At 34.5% G+C, this 21,035-nt stretch overlaps 2 protein-coding genes across 2 annotated transcripts; one reads left to right on the forward strand and one right to left on the reverse strand.

The window, feature by feature from the left end:
* Window positions 1-438: 438 nt before the first annotated feature.
* LOC115964302 (protein ASPARTIC PROTEASE IN GUARD CELL 2-like) lies at window positions 439-5,433 on the reverse strand. The gene is made up of 4 exons (XM_031083639.1): window positions 5,331-5,433; window positions 1,589-1,750; window positions 1,134-1,346; window positions 439-944 (listed from the first exon to the last, which is right to left on the reverse strand). The coding sequence occupies exons 1-4, from the start codon at window positions 5,431-5,433 to the stop codon at window positions 439-441; spliced, it is 984 nt and encodes a 327-aa protein (XP_030939499.1).
* A 5,600-nt stretch (window positions 5,434-11,033) lies between these two features.
* On the forward strand, window positions 11,034-12,227 carry LOC115964303 (protein ASPARTIC PROTEASE IN GUARD CELL 1-like). Its single transcript, XM_031083640.1, has one exon. It carries the CDS (start codon window positions 11,034-11,036, stop codon window positions 12,225-12,227), a length of 1,194 nt encoding a protein of 397 aa, XP_030939500.1.
* The last annotated feature ends 8,808 nt before the right edge of the window (window positions 12,228-21,035 follow it).

Raw genomic sequence — 21,035 nt, forward strand, 5'->3', positions numbered from 1 at the left:
AAATAATAATATATATATATATATATATATATATATATATATATATATATAGCCGAGCACATAAGACCACTTTTTCATTAACAAGTGGGCGTGTAGTAGTCTCATGTGTCTGGCACATGAGATATCATTTCGTCCGTTGCATTTGAAAAAGAAGCCTATTAAAAAAACTGAAAAATAAATAAGAAGGATAAAAAGGAAGATCTGATAAATGAAAGTAACTATTAATAATTGCTGGGAAAAAAGAATAGAATAGATAACAAATATATAGAAGTAAATGATACGAAAAATTAGGGCAAATAAATAAACTGGACAAAGCCTTTTATTGAATATATTTGTTCCATATCATATCATCAATACATAATAATAATAATAATAATTGTATTATAAATAAGGTCCATGATTTTTCTCAACACATAAACAATTATTATTATTATTAAGCTAAGAACAATCGTTGGGTGAGAGTATGAGATTGTTGTGATAAAGGTCGAAAGTTAGGCGCGTTCCCTGGAGCTGGTGGCTGCCAATGATAGTAAAATTGTAAGAACTAGAAGCAAACGCAAGACAATATGTGTTGTTGTCCATGTCAAGGAAAAGTTGGGATGTGGTTAATGTGATGGAAGAGGCAGTGAACATGGAATTGGAGATGAAATGAAACTTGACAATGGGGGAATGGAAATCAATATCAGTAGTACCCTCAAAAGGGTGTCTTCGGAAACAGATGTCAAATGTCACTGGGATTCCAGCGGGGTGCTCCAACTGGTACAGGGCCTTTGAGGTGAATTTCGCGAAACTATCTCGGAAAATTGTATATACTTCTTTGGGAAACCAAGTTAAACTGGATCCTGAATCGATTAAGACACCATTATCATCGCCATTGCCAGAGCTGCTGCTGCGATGCCAATAACTTGAAGGGATGGGCAACAAGATGTTGTTGATACTGATTCCTGAGAAACTGACATAATTTTGATTAGACTTTTCAAATCTAGGAATCATGAATGGTGTAATTACGGTTTCACTGGTGTTTCAAGGGCCCGGGTAGAAGAAGTCGAGTGTAGTGAGATCTTTGAATGAAGGATTTGGTAGGCAAAATGAGAAGTTTGTGACTCCCAGTTGGTCTATTATTGAGTAAGGACCATGGTTAAGACCAAGTATGCCAGCGTATTTGCCGCTGTAGTTTCCTCCGAAGGAATCAGAGCATCCCATGACTATATTCTCCACAGCTTCTTGGTCCATGATGAATGTTAACTTCTCTTTGATCATTCTACCATCGGTGGTTTCTCCATCTGCATAACTATAATGATACCTGCACTGCTCCTCTGCAGTAGTACTATTATTAGTACTTATTCCTTCATAATCATAGCCATTACAAGGCTCAATGATATGTACCTCATGATGGCATTGTATTGAGTTGCATTCTATTTCTTCGTATGAAGAAGACTGAGCCGGATCAAATATGGGACCTTCAGTTTGGTTGTAACATTCTTCGCATGGGAGGCACTGCAACCACATCAAGCGACTGCCGGTGTCTATAAGAAATCCAACTCGTTGAGGGTAGGGCTGCCGACCCAGAAATATGCCACATACTCACCTCCCAACTGGTTGTAGACACTGGTGTGGAACAAGCTCCCTTCGTATGAATTGACAAGGGTTTTGTAATCCAAATTATTCTTTTTTATGGCAAGCATGTCCCTATGGTACAAGGGAATGCTCAAGTGAGATTGGGATGGTGGTAAATGCGTGGTTTTGGTGTCTGCAGATTGGGGAATGAGAATGAGAATTAGGACAAGCAGTAGAGAGAAATCAGAAGAAAACATGTTTTTCTCAATCAGAGAGAGAAAGAGGAAAACAGATTTCACTGGTTTTTGATGATTTTGTTAAGCTATAGAGCCTACATATAAATACTAGCTAAAAGGCGCATAAGCTATCCAATTCTATAGCCCGTGTTAATTAGTACTACCAACTAAGGGTATGTGTTAGTGTGAACAGATTTCTAAATAGTCTCTTGGTACCTTGTCAGAGAAGAATGGCCATGGGTAACAAGTTGGGGAGCTTCATAAATTTTGATTATGTCAAAGGGGGAAAAAAAAAAGTGGAAGGAAGAAACGTGAATGATCATCTTAATTGTCCGAAAAGAGTATAAGTAATGCTCGCATTTTCCATTATTTCCTTCAAATAAAATTAAAGTCTACATTTTTTTTTAGTAGGTAATGTATGAATGTCAACATCTCTGAGAAAGAGATTATGACAGTACCAACAAGATGACTATTTCAACCATGTAAGATAAAACAACCACTAGCCTATTAGGGTCCGGAGTTAAAAGGGGGGCACTTTTTTAGTATAATGTATATACATTTGATGTAATCTCAAATTGACTATTTAGTCTTCTTAATGTGACCTACTTGTGCTGTGACTAAAAAACATATCAATAAATTCAGTGGAAATTTTTTTTACATTTATATTTTATATGATGGTGCTTTAAGTGTGGTGAAGGGCTCAACCCACCCTCAACCCGACCTAATCGGGTAGAGCAAATCTGAACTTGCTATCGACTAGAGAGGATGATTGGATCAGACAAATCATGCCTTCTACGGTTGGTGGTTGGTTTGGTCGGTGTCAAAAATTTGGACCGAGCTAATTAACCAAAACCAATTGGACCCAAATCGGTTGAAACCAGTCACTTGTCTAGTCAGGTTTGGTCCAGGGTTTTATGGGACCAAATAAGTAGGTCTGGCCTCAAAAAATGCAAAAACTGGACTGGACTGGACTGGACTAGACTAGACCATTTTCACCGCTGCTTCAAATATGTCAAGCACTCCTTATCCTTAATAGCTCCCTTTTCTTTTCTTTTTTGCTTTTACTCTCTCTCTCTCTCTCTCTCTCTCTCTCTCTCTAAAAAAGAAAAAATAAGAAGAAACTTGGCATTAATTGTGTTAAGAACAACGCTTAACAAGTAAGCTACAAGTTGCCTTCTTTCTATATGGTACAAGTAAGACAATATTGCATTAATGTTTATAGGTTCTATGAGTCTCTATATATGGTCTTAGTACATTTGATATTCTAAATATCTTACCAATGGTGGCATGTTTCTAATTTCATGTCAATAGTTGCATATAAGTGTTATTCCTTCACTATCTTCCAGAGAAAGTAGGAACAAAAAGCGTGGATGTCATGATTCTTGAACTCAACTATTACACCCGTTCCAAATTGGGGCTGTTCCTCAAATTCCCCAATTTAAAGTTCATGATGACACTATCTCAAAAAAAAAAAAGTTCATGGTTACATGCAAGGATGGCATACAAGTTCTCTGTTGTGTATGACTGGTCCCAAATTTAGTGACACATATTTTCACAATATTTTTTTAATTTTATTGTTGTGCTAAGTGGTAATTGATAAAACATTATTTTCATATAATTGTAAACATGATCTTTATTATATGTCAATCACAATATATCTTCTCAAATAGTTGTGAAAAAATTTATGAATTCATTTTTTGGGTGTCATTAAACGTATTATGTACAACATTTCATGCCGAAAATGATTTTTTTTTTAATCAAGAGTATTTTTGGCTTAGCGATTATGTGTCAAACCATTTTAAGGAGGTGGTGCTTTTAACCTAGCTATAGGGCTTGACCTTTAGACTTGCCACTTTTATTCAATTCCTCCCATGTGCATTTTGTCAAAACTTGCTGTGGGTGGTTTCCATGAAAATCCCCCCAAACCCCCACCCCCCCCCCCTCCCCCCCCCCCAAAAAAAAAAATTAAGCCACATTCCAAGGAATATTTATATATATAATTGATGACGTCTAACTTTTGGTTGATTTTGTAACTCAATTTTTAAATGTGTGTTTGACAACTGATTAAAATCTAGTTTTTTGCTTAAATTATCTAATGTTTACGTTTTTATCTTATTTTTATTTCAAATCATCTAACTTTTAGCTTATTGAAAAAAAATTAATTTTTAGCTTTTTGTATCACATTATACAAATAAAATACTAGAAATAAAACAATTCACAAACGAAAATAAGCAAGTTATATTAAAAGTACCGAGCAAGTGAATGTTGAATTTTAATAGGTTAGCATGCATAACGGTATCTAGTCTTTTGTTATATTTTCACACAATCTCCATTGAAAGAGATTTTATCAGTGCAAGTTCTCTTTTTAGAAATTGGTCAGGGGCCTAATACATGTGAACTCGATAAATATGGCATATTTTCAGTTTCATCTTTTGAAAATAGTTAAAAAGAACACAAAATATTAGCTGGAATTGTAAATGATTTTTTTTTGTTTTTTTTTTTTGGATAACATGGAATTGTAAATGGTTGAATAATTGCACAGTGATGGTGAGTTTTTAAATCTGAATTTTGTGTGTTGGGGATTCTGATTGTCATTAGGTTATTAAACCAAGGTCATTAGGTTATTTTTATATGGTATGATTGACAAGGTCAGTGTTAACGTATATTATGTTATGGGCTTTAGGCCCAATTAGGTTACTTGTATAGCACACTTGTACTTGTACTACACTCTACTTGTACTGCACACATATACCTCCTATATAAAGGCAGTAATGTATATTCTTTGATTCAAGAAATACAATACAATCATTCTGTATTTCTAACATGGCATCAGAGCCACTGCTCTAATCCTTTGGTGTGCCGCTCTTAAGCAGTCCTATCTTCTTGGGTGTCCTCTGCAGCCGTTTTTGTGAGCAGCATCGTTGCCTTCACCGCGAATCCAGTACATCAAAGACCACTGCCTTGCCGCCACCACCGCCTCCGCATCTCCGATCAGACCACAGATAGCATCATTGGAAAGTAGTCTCTCCGATCTGCCGTTCTGTGAAATTTCGTCTTCATCGGACCCTTCACGCGCCTCCACGCGTCACCAGAATTCTCGGCATCACCTGCACGCGCCTCCACGCGCCGACAAAAAGCGTCACGCGCCCCCACGCGCCTCCTGTGTCAGTCACGCGCCTCCACCCGCCAGACTTTTCGCTGACGTCATCATCTGCTTGATTACGTCAGCCCTAGCTGACGTCATATGCTTACGTCAGCACCACATCATCTGCTGACGTCATCCGTTGACTTTGACCAGTCTGACTGTTGACCGTTGACTTTTGACCAGAGTTGACTTTTGTAGTCTAGGTCCTCCTTACTCAGTTTTTCGCGTAGATTTCATTTTTGCGCTCCATTTTTGCATATTTTGCTTCTAAATGAGAAATAAGGACAGGTCTTCTTCTTGCAATAATCATCGCCAACAATCCAGCAAACGTCTTTGCAGTTTTTGCAAACGTTTTGGCCACAATATTGAGACTTGCTATCGTCGCAACAAACCAGCTGTGTCTGTATCCGCTGCTGCTGTTGCTAACACTGAGAGTATCCAACCAATGGCTCCCATCTCTGCACAGTCTAAGTCTTCAGGACGCACTTTCACCATGTCCACAGATGACCTTAAAAACATCATCGCCAATGTCATTCGTATGGTTGGTAATGCATCTTATTCCTCTTCTCTCTCAGCTTTATCTGGTATGTCTCCTTCCTCTTGGCTTATGGATTCTGCTTATTGCAATCACATGACTCCTCACTCGTCCTTATTTTCTGAACTTAAACCTGCACCACACCCTCTTAATATTCACACAGCAAATGGTTCCACTATGTCTGGTCATAATATAGGTTCTGTTTCAACCGCCAATCTCTCGGTTCCTAGTGTCTTTAATGTTCCTGACCTTTCTTACAATTTATTTTCTGTGGGCCAATTAGCTGAGTTAGGTTATCGCATTATCTTTAATTATTCTGGGTGTATTGTGCAGGATCCAAGGACGGGACAGGAGCTTGGGACCGGTCCTAGAGTTGGGCGCATGTTTCCCGTGGACAACCTTCGTCTTCCACTTGTTGCTCCTGTTTCTGTTGCTGCAGCTGCTACAGCTTCTTCAATTCCTTCCCTTGCACTTTGGCATGCTCGACTTGGTCATGCATCTTCCTCTCGGGTACAACAATTAGCTTCTAGAGGTTTGTTAGGTTCAGTGTCTACAAAAAATTTTGATTGTGTTTCATGCCAATTAGGAAAACAACCAGTTTTGCCTTTCAATACTAGTGAATCAATATCCACTGATATCTTTGACCTTATTCATTCTGATGTTTGGGGCCCTTCTTCTGACTCTAGTATTGGCGGGTCTCGATATTTTGTTGTCTTTGTTGATGATTACTCTCGCTATAGCTGGATTTTTAATATGAAACATCGTTCTGAATTATTGCAAATATATTCTAATTTTGCAAAAATGGTTGAAACTCAGTTTTCTAAACGCATCAAAATTTTTCGATCTGATAATGCTCTTGAATATATTCAATATGCTTTCCAAGCTGTTTTGCATTCCTATGGCACTGTTCATCAACTAACTTGTCCAGGTACCTCTCCGCAAAATGGTAGAGCCGAACGGAAACTTCGTCATATTCTTGACACTGTTCGTGCTCTTCTTCTCTCTGCCAAAATTCCTGCTCCTTTTTTGGGGCGAAGCTGCTCTTCATGCTGTTCATACTATTAATCGCATTCCGAGTCCGGTTATCCAAAATCAAACTCCATATGAGCGCCTTTTTGGGTCATCTCCAGACTATCACCACCTTCGCTCCTTTGGTTCTGCTTGTTTCATTCTTCTTCAGCCACATAAGCATAACAAACTTGAGCCTCAGTCAAGGCTTTGTTGTTTTCTTGGCTATGGCGAAACTCAAAAGGGGTATCGGTGTTATGACCTTGTCTCTCATCGTCTTCGTGTTTCCCGCAATGTTGTCTTTTGGGAACATCGCCTCTTTGTCGAGCTCTCTCACTTTCGTGCCTCCCTATCTTCCTCCTCTGTTTTAGATTTTTTTCCAGATGAGGCACATATTCCTTTTGTAGCTGCTCCTGATCCTCCTGTAGGTGCTCCTGATTCTCTTGTAGATTTCTCTGTCCAACCACCAGATATCACTGATCCATTTCCTAGTTCACCCTTTAATGAACAGGTGGAAGATGAACAGGTTGAAGACGAGCTACCCAATCCCAACCCTGAGCTTGGGTCCCCTGCTCCTACTCCGCCTGAAGATCTTGCACAAGACATTCCACCTCGTCACTCAACCCGAGTAAGATCTATTCCTACACATTTACTTGACTATCATTGTTACACTGCTCTTGCTACATTACATGAGCCTCACACCTATCGTGAGGCTTCCACTGACCCTTTATGGCAGATTGCAATGAAAGAGGAACTTGATGCATTATCTAAAAACCATACTTGGGATTTGGTGACACTCCCTCCCGGAAAATCTGTGGTTGGTTGTAAGTGGATCTACAAGATTAAGACTCGCTCTGATGGGTCCATTGAGCGCTACAAAGCTCGTCTTGTTGCAAAAGGTTTTACACAGGAGTATGGGATTGATTATGAAGAGACCTTTGCTCCGGTTGCTCGTATCTCATCTGTCTGTGCCCTCTTAGTTGTTGCTGCTGCCCGTAAATGGGACCTTTTTCAGATGGATGTCAAAAATGCATTCCTTAATGGGGATTTACATGAAGAAGTTTATATGCAACCTCTTTCTGGTCTCTCTGTTGACTCAAATAAAGTTTGTTACCTTCGACATGCACTTTATGGCCTTAAATAAGCTCCATGAGTTTGGTTTGTCAAATTCAGCTCTACCATCTCTCATTTAGGTTACATGGCCAGTCATTATGATTCTGCCTTATTCCTTCGTCGTACTGACAAAGGCACTATTTTACTTCTCCTGTATGTAGATGATATGATCATAACTGGTGATGACCTCAGTGGCATTCAAGAGCTCAAGGATTTTCTTAGTCAGCAATTTGAGATGAAAGATCTTGGACATCTCAGCTACTTCTTGGGTCTTGAAATCACTCATTCTACTGATGGACTTTATCTTACTCAAGCTAAGTATGCTTCTGAACTCTTGTCTCGAGCTGGACTCACTGATAGCAAGACCGTTGACACTCCAGTTGAGCTTAATGCGCATCTGACTCCTTCAGGGGGGAAACCATTGTCTAATCCCTCTCTTTACAAACGATTGGTTGGCAGCCTAGTTTATCTTACAGTTACTCGTCCAGACATCTCCTATGCTGTTCATCAGGTGAGCCAGTATCTGTCTGCTCCACGATCAACTCACTATGCTGCTGTTCTGCGCATTCTTCGATACTTGAAGGACACCCTTTTTCATGGCCTTTTCTACTCAGCTCAGTCTCCTCTTGTACTCCATGCATTCTCTGATGCTGATTGGGCAGGAGATCCTACTGGTCGCAGGTCTACTACAGGTTACTGTTTTCTCCTTGGTTCTTCTTTGATTTCTTGGCGAAGCAAGAAACAAACTTTTGTGGCCCGCTCCAGTACTGAAGCAGAATATCGTGCTCTTGCTGATACTACATCTGAGCTCCTTTGGCTACGATGGCTCCTTAAGGATTTGGTTGTGTCCACCTCCTCTGCTACTCCCCTTTATTGTAACAACCAGAGTGCCATTCATATTGCTCATAATGATGTCTTTCATGAACGGACTAAACACATCGAGATTGATTGTCATTTTATCCGTTATCATCTTGTCCATGGTGCTCTTAAGCTTTTCTCCGTCTCCTCCAAAGATCAACTTGCAGATACTTTCACCAAGTCACTTCCTAAGGGACGCACTCGTGATTTGGTTGACAACCTCAAGTTGGTCTCACATCCACCTTGAGTTTGAGGGGGGCTGTTAACGTATATTATGTTATGGGCTTTAGGCCCAATTAGGTTACTTGTATAGCACACTTGTACTTGTACTACACTCTACTTGTACTGCACACATATGCCTCCTATATAAAGGCAGTAATGTATATTCTTTGATTCAAGAAAAGAAAAAAAGAAGGGGTTTACATAAAAAGAATATGACTTTTTTTTTTCTTTTTCTTTTTTGATACGAAAAAGAATATATGACTAATGGTAGTGATAAGTCTGAACATGACATTTGATGAAATCTCAAATTGGTTTTTCATGTTTTTTTTTCCGACTTTATCCAAATGGAGTAAAGCCCTCTTCACTCTAGTACAAGCCAATTCCTCAAATTCCCCAATTTAAAGTTCATGGTGACAATCTTTCAAAAAAAAAATGCTAATGGCGTGACATGCAAGGATGGCATACAAGTTATTCCCTGTTGTGTGTGACTGGTACCATACTAAGTGACACATATATATATTTTCATAATATTTTTTAAATTAATTGTTGTATACTGAGTGGAAATAATTGACTTTTATTATACGTTAATATAATACATCATCTTAAATAGTTGTGAAAAAAAAATGATTTTTTTAAAATTAAGTATGTACAACATTTCATGCCCAAAAAAAAAATATATATATATATATATTTAATCAAGAGTATTTTTGGCTTAGCCATTATGTGTCAAATCATTTCAAGGAGATGGTGCTTTTAACCTATAGGGCTTGAGTATTAGACTTGCCACCTTATTCAATTCCATCGATTCGCATTTTATCAAAATTAAACTTGACCTTGTTGTGGGCAGTTTCCATGAAAATCCCCCAAAAAAAATGATAATAATTTTATTTTACCTAAAAGAGATATTGTTACACTATCATGAGTATATTTGTGCAAGTTTCCATTTTAACAAATTGGTCAAGGCCCAATACATGTGAACTTGATAAATATGGTAAATTTTCAGTTTCATCTTTTGAAAATAATTAAATAGAAAACAAAATATATTAGATGGAATTGTAAATATAGTTTTAAAATCTCAATTTCGTATGTTTGGAATTTTGATTGTCTGATTTAGCAGACATGACAAAATTTATGTGTCATGAATATCAAAACTTAAAAAAAATGAAAATAAAAAAGAGAGAGGATGATGATAATCACACACTACTTTGAAGTTTTAAACACGAATATTTTTTCTTTGGCTTTTTAAAAATGTGTATGTCAATGCATCAATTGTAGATATTGTTTTAAATGTGGATATTTTCTTTTGGTCTTTTAAAATTTGTATATTAATGCATCGGTAGATATTGACATTTGTATAAAATAACGGTGGTAAAATGAGTGAAATAGAATTTTTTTTTCTCTCAAATTTTAATGGTGGCATTTTTAAAACTGTCCAATTTTTAATAAACTATTTACAAACTGAACCTCCTCTACTCTCTTTCTAAAATGCACTGTGATAGACTTCATGCCATTAATAAACTATTTACAAACCGAACCTCCTACTCTCTTTCTACTCCCAACACACTATTAGTCAATTCTGTGCATATATCATATATGCATGTGATACAGTGACGAATTAAGCCTAACTCCTACTCCCTTTCTAAAATGCACTGTCATGGACTTCATGCCATTAATAAACGATTTTCAAACTAAACCTCCTCTCTCTTTCTACTCCCAACACACTATTAGTCAATTAAATGCACATCTGCATGTGGTACGGTGACGAATTAAGCCAATTCTTTTGTATCATTATATTATTCACATCAGTTTGTGTAAAATTTTCTTTCTATTTTAACATAAAAACCTAATTTTTTTTTATTTTACATACTTATTTTTCAAAATACCTCACATCATATTATATATTTTACATTATATTTCATTAAAATCTCAAATTTTCTTTATTTTTTTAATTGTTTCTCTCTTGTTAACCATCATCTAATCTCTTCTTTCATTCTCGAGATACTTAAAAAATTTATTGTAAAATGAATATTGTCAGTGTAAATTTACACGATTATTATAGCATACTTGAAAATTTACACAATTATACATAAAGTAATGTAGATCATTTTTAGACAAAATTGTATGAATTCTATAATTTTTTTTCTATTATACACGAACTGATACGAATACTTAATACAACCGGATACAGAGTAACTAGGATTAAGATAAGAATTCCACCAGGACTACATGACCTCTTTGTATATAAAAGTCCTATATATGTAACTAGCTAACCTGCAGACTCCACTTTCATTAAGAGCTTTTCTTCTTCTTCTTCTTCTTCCTTTTGCTCCTAATCATTCTATTTCTTCAACACTCTATCATGTTTTTCCTTTTGATCCTAATCATTCCATTTCTTCACTTTACCCCCAACACAGCCATCCCCCATGTTCAGCCCCACCCAAACACAACCATTGTGGCACCAAAAGCTAGTCGTGGCTTCAGTGTTCCACTGTACCACCGAGCTATGCTTTACAGAGAGGAATTCAACCTTACAAAGGCCACTAGTTCCAACTATGATGCTCAAAAGACAATGTTCACCACCGGCCTCTATGACAGGTTAAACGGTGCTTATGTGGCATACTTGATGGTTGGTGACCCTCCTCAACGCCAAGCACTACTGTTAGACATCGGCAGTGACCTACTTTGGGTGCAGTGCCAACCATGTATTACTTGTTTTAATCAAACCGACAACCTTGAGTTCGATCCAAAAGAATCTTCTTCTTACAGAGAGATTTCTTGCAACTCCGCACTATGCAACCATGACGAAAATTATATCTTTGGTTGCGATGGCACAATTGATAGAACTTCAAAAAACGATTGCAGGTTTCAAATATTGTATGCTGATGGTTCTATTGCCTCAGGGAAAATGATCACAGAGACCTTGGGATTTTTCTCGGATGTTAGGACCCTGGAGAACATATTAGTGGGATGCGCTAATAACAATCTAGGACACTTCGACGAAGAGACGAGTGGCATTCTTGGTCTTGGCCTTGGTTATTACTCGTTAATTAACCAACTGAAGGTGACCAACTTTTCCTTTTGTCTGCCAGGTCCAGACTTCATTTATGGCTCCACATTAGACATGTTCTACACCGAGCCCGAAAAGGATAACACCATCACCGTACCTTTGCTTCTTAATCCGCTTCACCCCAGCCACTATTTTGTTGGTTTCCAAGGAATTAGCTTGAACGATCAAATGGTTCCCATTCCATCATCTTACTGGGAATTCAGCACCGACCCCGAATCTAATATTGATGGTGGTATCTTGGTTGATTCAGGAGCCTCAGTGAGTTGGATGCCGACACAAGTCTATGAAATTTTCAGTACAAATTTCGTGCAACTCACCAATATGATCCAGGAGAAACCCCCATACTCCACAACATTCAACACCTGTTTCTCAACCAGGTCCACATCCAGAAGTGTCCCTGAAGTCAAATTTCATTTCACCAACGCCTACTCTCACATTAACAATGGAGCAGCTGTTCTGGAGGTATTCACTTCAAAACAAACCTGATATGCTATGCCTTGCCTTTCATCATGGTCTCGGCTTTGGTTTTACAATCATTGGCAGCAAGCAGCTCCAGGGTGCACGACAGACTTATGACTTGGTCAACATGAATCTCAAACTCACACCCAATGAGTGTTACTAACTAGTTTACTTGCTTAATATATTGTTTAATGTTAATTATGTTCTGCTTGTCAAACTCCATGTCATGGACTCATGCCCCACGGTGGTTTCTATCTCTTTATTACTACTAAGTCTACTGAAAAATATATATTTGCATGGTAATGAATGAATGTTACGGCTTAATTTAGTTGTCTTTGTCCAGCATCTTCTTGTCATCCATATCTGTTCTTTTTACAAGGCCTCTCTCTCTCTCTCTCTCTCTCTCTCTCTCTCTCTCTCTCTCTCTCTCTTTGCTTACCTTCAATGAAAACCTAGTACAAAGCGTATAGTACTTCACAAAGTATAAGGGGAAAAAAAAGTGAGGCATGAATCTTGTTTTCATCAGTTCTTATAATTTAATTATACCTCTTACCAATTTAACAAGAGGGAAGTTATGGACTTTTAATTTTTAAATTTATTTTTTCAAAAATGGATGAGTGAGTTTGGCCCTAAGAAAAAGAAAGTAAAGGAAAGATCACATTAAGCTCCATTTCATAAGATTTAGTCTGCAAATTGCAATTGTGCTATCCCTTTTGGAGTTTAAAATGACAATAAAACTAATTGCTAATGCATGTGATGCACAAAAAATTATTGAAAATATGTATGTATTTGTATATATATATGTATGTATAAGTATCTGTGATCCTATACATAGGGAATTTAATATGCAACATAATTAATTAACTTTTAGAATTTATGTAGAAAAGGCCAACATAATTTATCAAAATTTGATTAATGTTGAGTTTCTTTATCCTACTAAAACAATTGGTTCTAATTGATCTTAATTAATAGGCTGTAAAAGAAAACTAAAATTATATTTTATATGATGATATGGAAATATGTGGATTTTTCAAAAGCTTGCATGACAGTATAAGGAGTCAACCAAAAAGCCAAAATACTATCATTTACACCTATGCAAAGTACGGAAAAAGTTTTACATATATAAAACTAGTTTGTATTCAAAAACAGACAAACATATTCAAATGTTTGAGTCACTTGAAATGAAATAATATAAAAAATAATTATGGTGAAATATTCAAAACATACTCATCAATAACGTAAAAAATATTTAAAAAAATAAAAAGATACTCAATAAATATGTTTGTCCAATTATTTCAAAACCCACAAAAATATAATGTTTTTGAAACACATTTGATAAAAGAAAAGAGAATGAAAAGATGTCCACATTTTTTTCTACTTCATTTGGTTATTCTTGGTTCATGACTATACTAGTTTGAGTGGCATGTTGCACATGCTACTCTATAATTTGAGAAAATTAAGATGGGTTACATTTGAAAAAGTACGAAACCCAACACTTAAAAAAGGTATCTTAAAAAAAACAAACAACTAAAAAATAGTGTGTTATACGTTGCTGGTCTCATTTATTAAGAATTTTGATTACATACTAACTTAGGAAAATTACTATTATTATTATGAGTTAGATTCTAGTTATACCGTGGGTTCTAGTTAGCTCAATTGATAAACTCTTTGACGGTTGTATAAAAGATTTGGAGTGCAATCCCCGCCTACACCAAAAACTGATTGGTGTCTTGGTCTGATGATAAAGAGCTATTATCAGGAGCGAACGTCATAGATTGAAACTCTCTCAAAAAAAAAGAAAAAATGGTTCAAGTTACACCTAGTATAACTTTAAGCAATATTACATTAACCAATAGTTTTTAATTAGATGCAAATTTTGACAAATCCACCATTAGATTACATTATCTTCGTATATTTTTCATGTTTGCAAAATTTCAAGGTGATCAAAAATCAATAGTCATATCATCAATCAATTGTTTAAATTCAAGTTTTTGTAATTTGAAATAATGCATAAAAGATTAGTTTATAAATAGAATGGTAAATTACATCTGATTGGCATGAAATTTGACATGTATATTAAGAACATATAGAACATATATTCCAACGGTTGGATTTTCAAAATATGAATTCAATAATAAGTTATTGAGTGGTGTAACATTACTTAAACTTACACCAAGTGTAACTTGAACTTAACTAATTATTATTATTATTATTATTATTATTATTATTATTATTATTATTATTATTATTATTATTCCAACTAATAGCCCTTGCAACAAATACACACATACCCAAAAGAAAAAAAAAGTTGAAAAATGTCTTAAACCACCATAAAGCAATAAAATTTCTAACAATTCGAATCTAAAGCAATTTTATTTTAAATAATACAAACTATATCATAAATGACTTCAAAAAAGAAAAGCTAAATGAACAAAATTTTCCTCCAAAACTGATTTGGAGAAACCTCACGTGACAATTCATTAAATTATCCACGTTTCAAATTCCTTTAACAAGCAAATTATTTTTTTTTTTTTTAAATGTTAGTGAATGATTTCTCCTTTAGCATGCACTATTATTTTCTCTTAGGCATCACCCAAGGGACACTACACCAAAAAAAAAACACACCAAAGTCCATAATCTATGCTCATAAGTGTAATGAATAAGCAAATGTTCCACAGATTCCCCACTTTCTTGCATATATAAAAATACCAAATTAAAAAGAAAATGAAGAAACAAAAGAATTGAATGTGTTAGTACTTAGTACAGCTCGTCCTAAGTGTTGGCATAATTAACATAAGCGCAGTTAAAAGAGGAATTGAGTTACCGAGGGGCTAGAGCCTCATCACTGCTAACTCCCCACTTTATAATCCAATACACCCAAAAACACCAAGCAAAAAGAGTGAAAGCAACATTAAGATCAAAATCATAGCAAAGAGACTAAGAAAACTGAAAAGTAGTTGAAGGGTAAACTTGATTAAAACAAAGCTAAACTCTCTATTGATGGTCAAATATCAAGATCAAACGGATACCCCTTCATCTCTCCCTAAAAATGTTGTTTGTTATCCTTCATCTCTCCCTAAAATTATAGTCAAACAATGCATTATCTAAGGCAACCATATCAAGCATGTGTAGTTAGAAATTAAGTTATAATAAAGTTTGTAGCTAAACTTTGTAATTCAAAATTCAAAATTGATGAGGAGATAATCATATCGGAAACCCTAATGAAATTCAGGTTTGATATTATTACAATATTCAATATTTTTTTAAAATATTCTGAATGGTTTATTTCGCATCCTTCTAACAAATTCAATCACTAATTTTTGAGACACAATTTAGTTACAAATTTACAATGACAAGGTTTCTAGAATCTCTTCAAAACAAAGAAATTAAAAAAAAAATTATTATTATTATTATACTAGAAAATTCCCAAAACTAAAAATTGATAGGAAAATTGTTTCAAAAGTTCTTCACATATGTTACATCGGATTATATAATACATCATCAATAGAAACAAATATTTTTCACAAAAAAATAAAAGCAAAAATAAAAAATAAAAAAATCATCACAACCTTTTGTGTGGCATGCTAAGAAAATAAAAAAATATATATTTCATCAAAAAATATTATTAATATCAATTCTGATTACATTGAAACCCTAAAATCCATAACCATAATATGGCATTGATATAGACTATAGAGAGTGAAGATTAACAGATCGACGAAACAACACTGACCGACCCATCACTGCAGAGAGAGAAGTCTAGGTTTAGGTTTGGGTTTATCAGTCGGTACGTACCAAAGCCTGGTCCTTCCACGAGAAATACGAGTACTAGATATTTTAGGATAAGCAAAACTCATAGTCCAAGCCCTAGGCACCACTGCTGATAGACTCCGATGGCGGCGGCGGCGGACACACTCTGGGCTGGGTTTGAAAACTCTTGAGCCATGATCAGCAGCAGGAACAACAACAACTGGTTCGTATTTCAACTTGTCTTCATCTTCTTCATTACTCTGTCCCTGTCCCTGTCCCATAACGCTACCCCAAGAGACGGACAATTCCATGAACAGAATGCTCATCATAATAATAAACATTAACTTCTTCACACTTCCCATCCTTTCTCTCTTCACAAAATCACACACAACAACAAGAACACAAGATTTCTCTGAGATCTTCTCTCAAACATAAATAAATATAAACAAACCCACAAACCCTTTTTGTTAATTTATATATTAAACCAACCGACCCTAGAATTCCTCTACCGTTTATTCTCAAAAAAAAACCCTACCCTAATTGAATTAGGATTGATTCCATCGGTGGGCTGCACTTAATGGGCCGGCCACCTATTATATATTTAGGCTTTTTCCATGTACTAATGTTTTAATCCTATCCCAAAAAAAAAAAAAAATTAAATTAAAAGAATGATGAGTTATTTTGATCTAAATTTCATTTTGCATCTTTTTTTCGTAAAACATAATAATTGCAATAAACATAATTGTTAGTATCGTACGATACGCGATACGTATCGTACGATACGTATCGTATCGTGTGTAAAAAATTCTGTATCGTATCGGCGTATTGTAAATGCTCATGAATCGTACGATACAGTGTGCGTATCGTATGAATCGTATCGTATCGTACGATACATGAACAAATGCTTAAAAATGATATTTTTTATTAAAATTTGTACTTTTATTAGAATCTAACAAGTTGTTAGACTTGTTTTTAACAAAAAATTATTAGTTTACTTAGTTCACCCTACTAAAATAATATATTCATAAGTTTTTTTTTGCTCTCTCTCCTACAATTAGACTACATAGTACACACTTACCCTTCACTTTAATATTTACAGATTTATTTTATATACTACGAATAAAATATTAATTGACAATATAAATTTTTTATTTTTATCATTATTGTTATAAGTCCAAGAAACTAGAATGCCAAAAAAAAATTTATAAAAATATTATTAAAATAAAAAGAACAAGAAGAGATGGTAAATGTTAATGACAAATGATGATGAAGAAAATTTTAATGAAAAAATAAGTTTGCAAAATTATAAGAGTGATGATAGCATTGACTTAGATGGGGTTGATTAGGCAATTTGATGAATATGATGAAAATAAATTATTTTTTTGAGTCATTTGTAATATATTATTACTTTTGAATTTAAGAAATTTGAATGTGTATGTTATAAACACATGCTAGTTTGATTTATTTAGTTAACTTGTTAAATATTATTACATAAGTGATGAATAAATTAGTCATTTGTTAAATATATTCAAAATTTATAATGAATATACCCTTTATATATGTATATTTATAATTTTTTATAAATTTTATTAAATGTTTGTGTATTTTATGATACACGATACAATACGATACACGATACAGAAAAATTAAAAATCAATTCACGATACGATTCACGTTTTGACAACTATGGTAATAAATTAGAATAATAATGTTGGTTTTAATTTTAATTTTTCTTTTCTTTTTTTGTGGAGAAATAAAGTGGTGTTTCTAACTTCATTTTTTTTTTTTTTTTAAAGAGAGTTTCACAACCTATGGTATTTGTTCCCAATAATAACTCTTTATTATCAAACTAAAACACAATCGATTTTTGGTGTAGATAGAGATTGAACCCCAAATCTCTTATTCAATCATCGAAAATTTTACTAGTTGAGTTAACAGGAACCCACTTCTAACTTCATTATTTGCTTGTATATAAATAAAATTTATGTATACAATAGTTATTTGTAATTTGTGACTCCGGGTTTTGCCATGCCAAGTTACCAACATAAAACTATTAGTTACTTTTGATGAGAATAATATTATCATATTATTCTCATCAGAAGTAACTAAGAAAAGAGTAAATTCTAATGACCAATGTTAAGCTGCATTCTCAATGGGCTTGCCAAAATCACCATTTGGTTTTCAAATCTAAGATAGTCTAGACTTAAAAGGGTTGGCACTCAGATATTCCTAATTTAGCTCTCTCTCTCTCTCTCTCTCTCTCTCTCTCTCTCTCTCTCTCTCTCTCTCATGTGTCCTTTATGGTATGTTTAGTTGAAGGGAGAGGGAGGAGAGTAGAAGGGAGTAGATGAAAGGAGGTTGGAGAAGTACATGGAGGGAGAGTAGAGGGGAGGTAGCTGGAAATTAGATTCACCTTTCCTGCAACCTCTCATCTCTACTCCCCCCTTAACCCCACCCCACCCCTCTCCCTCCATCCAAACATATATAGGCTTAAAAATAATTGGGATTCAATTAGAGACCAAAATATTGTTAGTTAATTAAGCACTCAATTTTTAAATGTGTGTTTGACAACCAATTAAAAACTAGTTTTTTACTTAAATTATCTAATGTTTGCATTTTTATCTTATTTTTATTTCAAATAATCTAACTTTTACCTTTTTGAAAATAAATTAATTTTTAGTTTTTTGTCTCACATTATACAAATAAGATACTAGAAATAAAACAATTGCCAAATGAAAATAAGCAAGTTATATTAAAAATACCAAGCAAGTGAATGTTGAATTTTAATAGGTTAGCATGCATAATGGTATCTAGTCTTTTGTTATATTATCACACAATCTCCATTGAAAGAGATTTTATCAGTGCAAGTTCTCTTTTTAGAAATCGGTCAGGGGCCTAATACATGTGAACTCGATAAAAATGGCATATTTTCAGTTTCATCTTTTGAAAATAGTTAAAAAGAACACAAAATATTAGCTGGAATTGTAAATGGTTTTTTTTTTTTTTTTTGATAACATGGAATTGTAAATGGTTGAATAATTGCATGGTGAGTTTTTAAATCTGAATTTTGTGTATTGGGGATTCTGATTGTCATTAGGTTATTAAACCAAGGTCATTAGGTTATTTTTATATGGTATGATTGACAAGGTCAGCATGGTTTTACATAAAAGAATATATGACTAATGGTAGTGAAAAGTCTGCACATGACATTTGATGAAATCTCAAATTGGTTTTTCATGTTTTCTTTTTCCGACTTTATCCAAATGGAGTAAAGCCCTCTTCACTCCAGTACAAGCCAATTCCTCAAATTCCCCAAATTTGGAGTTCATGGTGACAATATTTCAAAAAAAGAAAAAAAAAATGCTAATGGCTTGACATGCAAGGATGGCATACAAGTTATTCCCAGTTATGTGACTGGTCCCATACTTAGTGACACATATATTTTCACAATATTTTTTAAATTAATTGTTGTACTGGGCGGAAATAATTGATGAAATATTATTTTCTTATAAGTGTTAACATTTTTTTTCTTTCAGAATCTTAATAACATGATTTTCATTATACGTTAATCAGAATACATCATTTTAACAAGGATATGGTGCTTTTAACCTATAGGGCGAGCATAAAACTAATAATTTTATTTTACGTAAAAGAGATATTGTTATACTATCAATGACTATCACACAATCTCCATTGAAAGAGAGTGTATTTGTGCAAGTTTCCTTTTTAACAAATTGGTCTAGGCCCAATACATGTGAACTCGATAAAAATGGCAAATTTTCTGTTTCATCTTTTGAAAATAATTAAAAAGAACACAAAATATATTAGCAGACATCACAAAATGTATCTGTCTGAAGATTATAATTAGCAGACTAAACAACACTGACCCATGATCACTGCAGAGCGAGAAGTTTAGGTTTGGGTTTATCTGTATCTGGTGGTACGTACCAAAGCCTGGCTCTTCCACGCGAAATAGGAGTACTAGGTACACGAGTATGCAAACTCTTCATAGCCCAAGCCCTAGGCACCAATTCTGATAGACTCCGATGGTGGCGGCGGACATACTCTGGGCTGGTTTTGAAAACTCTTGAGCCATGATCAGTAGCAGGAACAACAACTGGTTTGTATCTCAACTTGTCTTCATCTTCTTCATTACTCTGTCCCTGTACTTGTCCCATAACGCTACCCCAAGAGACAGTCAATTCCATGAAGAGAATGCTGATAATAATAACAATAAAAATTAACTTCTTTGCACTTCCCATCCTTTCTCTCTTCACAAAATCACACACAACAACAAGAACACAAGATTTCTCCGAGATCTTCTCTCAACCAAATGTAAATAAACAAAACCCACAAACCCTTTTTGTTTATATATAAACCCACCTACCCTAGAATTCCTCTACCGTTTATTCTCAAAAAAAAAACCCTACCCTAATTGAATTACGATTGATTCCATCGGTGGGCTGGACTTGGTGAACCCAAAATATTGGCCCGGCCACCTATTATATATTTAGGCTATTAAAAAAAAAACTTAATATTTTAATTGAAATAAATGCATTTATTTTGCAATTCAAGTTTTAATTGATTTTATTCATAACCATTAATATTTAATTTTTTCATATGCTTATCAAATTTTTTTTGTCATTCCTTTTAGCTGGTTATTTAATTTTTGGGTAAACTAGCTACAATGTCAATGTCAATTTAGTCTTTGTCTTTATCTATTGGATGAAAATTGTTGGCAAATGACCAAAATAAAAAATTAATTTCCGTTGATGTGAAAATAATTTTTTTTTTTAATTTTGGGGTCGGTTGCCACATCAGTAATTTCCACCTAAGAAATAACGGTATAGGCTAAATTGACAGGACACTAAAAGGTTAAAAACCAAATTGAAATATAATATAAAGGCCAAAGACCAAATACGTAATTTACCTTCTTTTTTTTTTTTTCATCATAATAATAAACATTAACTTCTTCACATTTCCCATCCTTTCTTTCTTCAAATAAGTTTAATTAGTCCCACAAACTTTTTCATAACTTTGCCACAATTTTGTTACGTGGCGACACATAAATGATGAAATCATGGA

Source organism: Quercus lobata, chromosome 10 (assembly GCF_001633185.2).
Source record: "Quercus lobata isolate SW786 chromosome 10, ValleyOak3.0 Primary Assembly, whole genome shotgun sequence".
NCBI classification, from domain to species: Eukaryota; Viridiplantae; Streptophyta; class Magnoliopsida; order Fagales; family Fagaceae; genus Quercus; species Quercus lobata.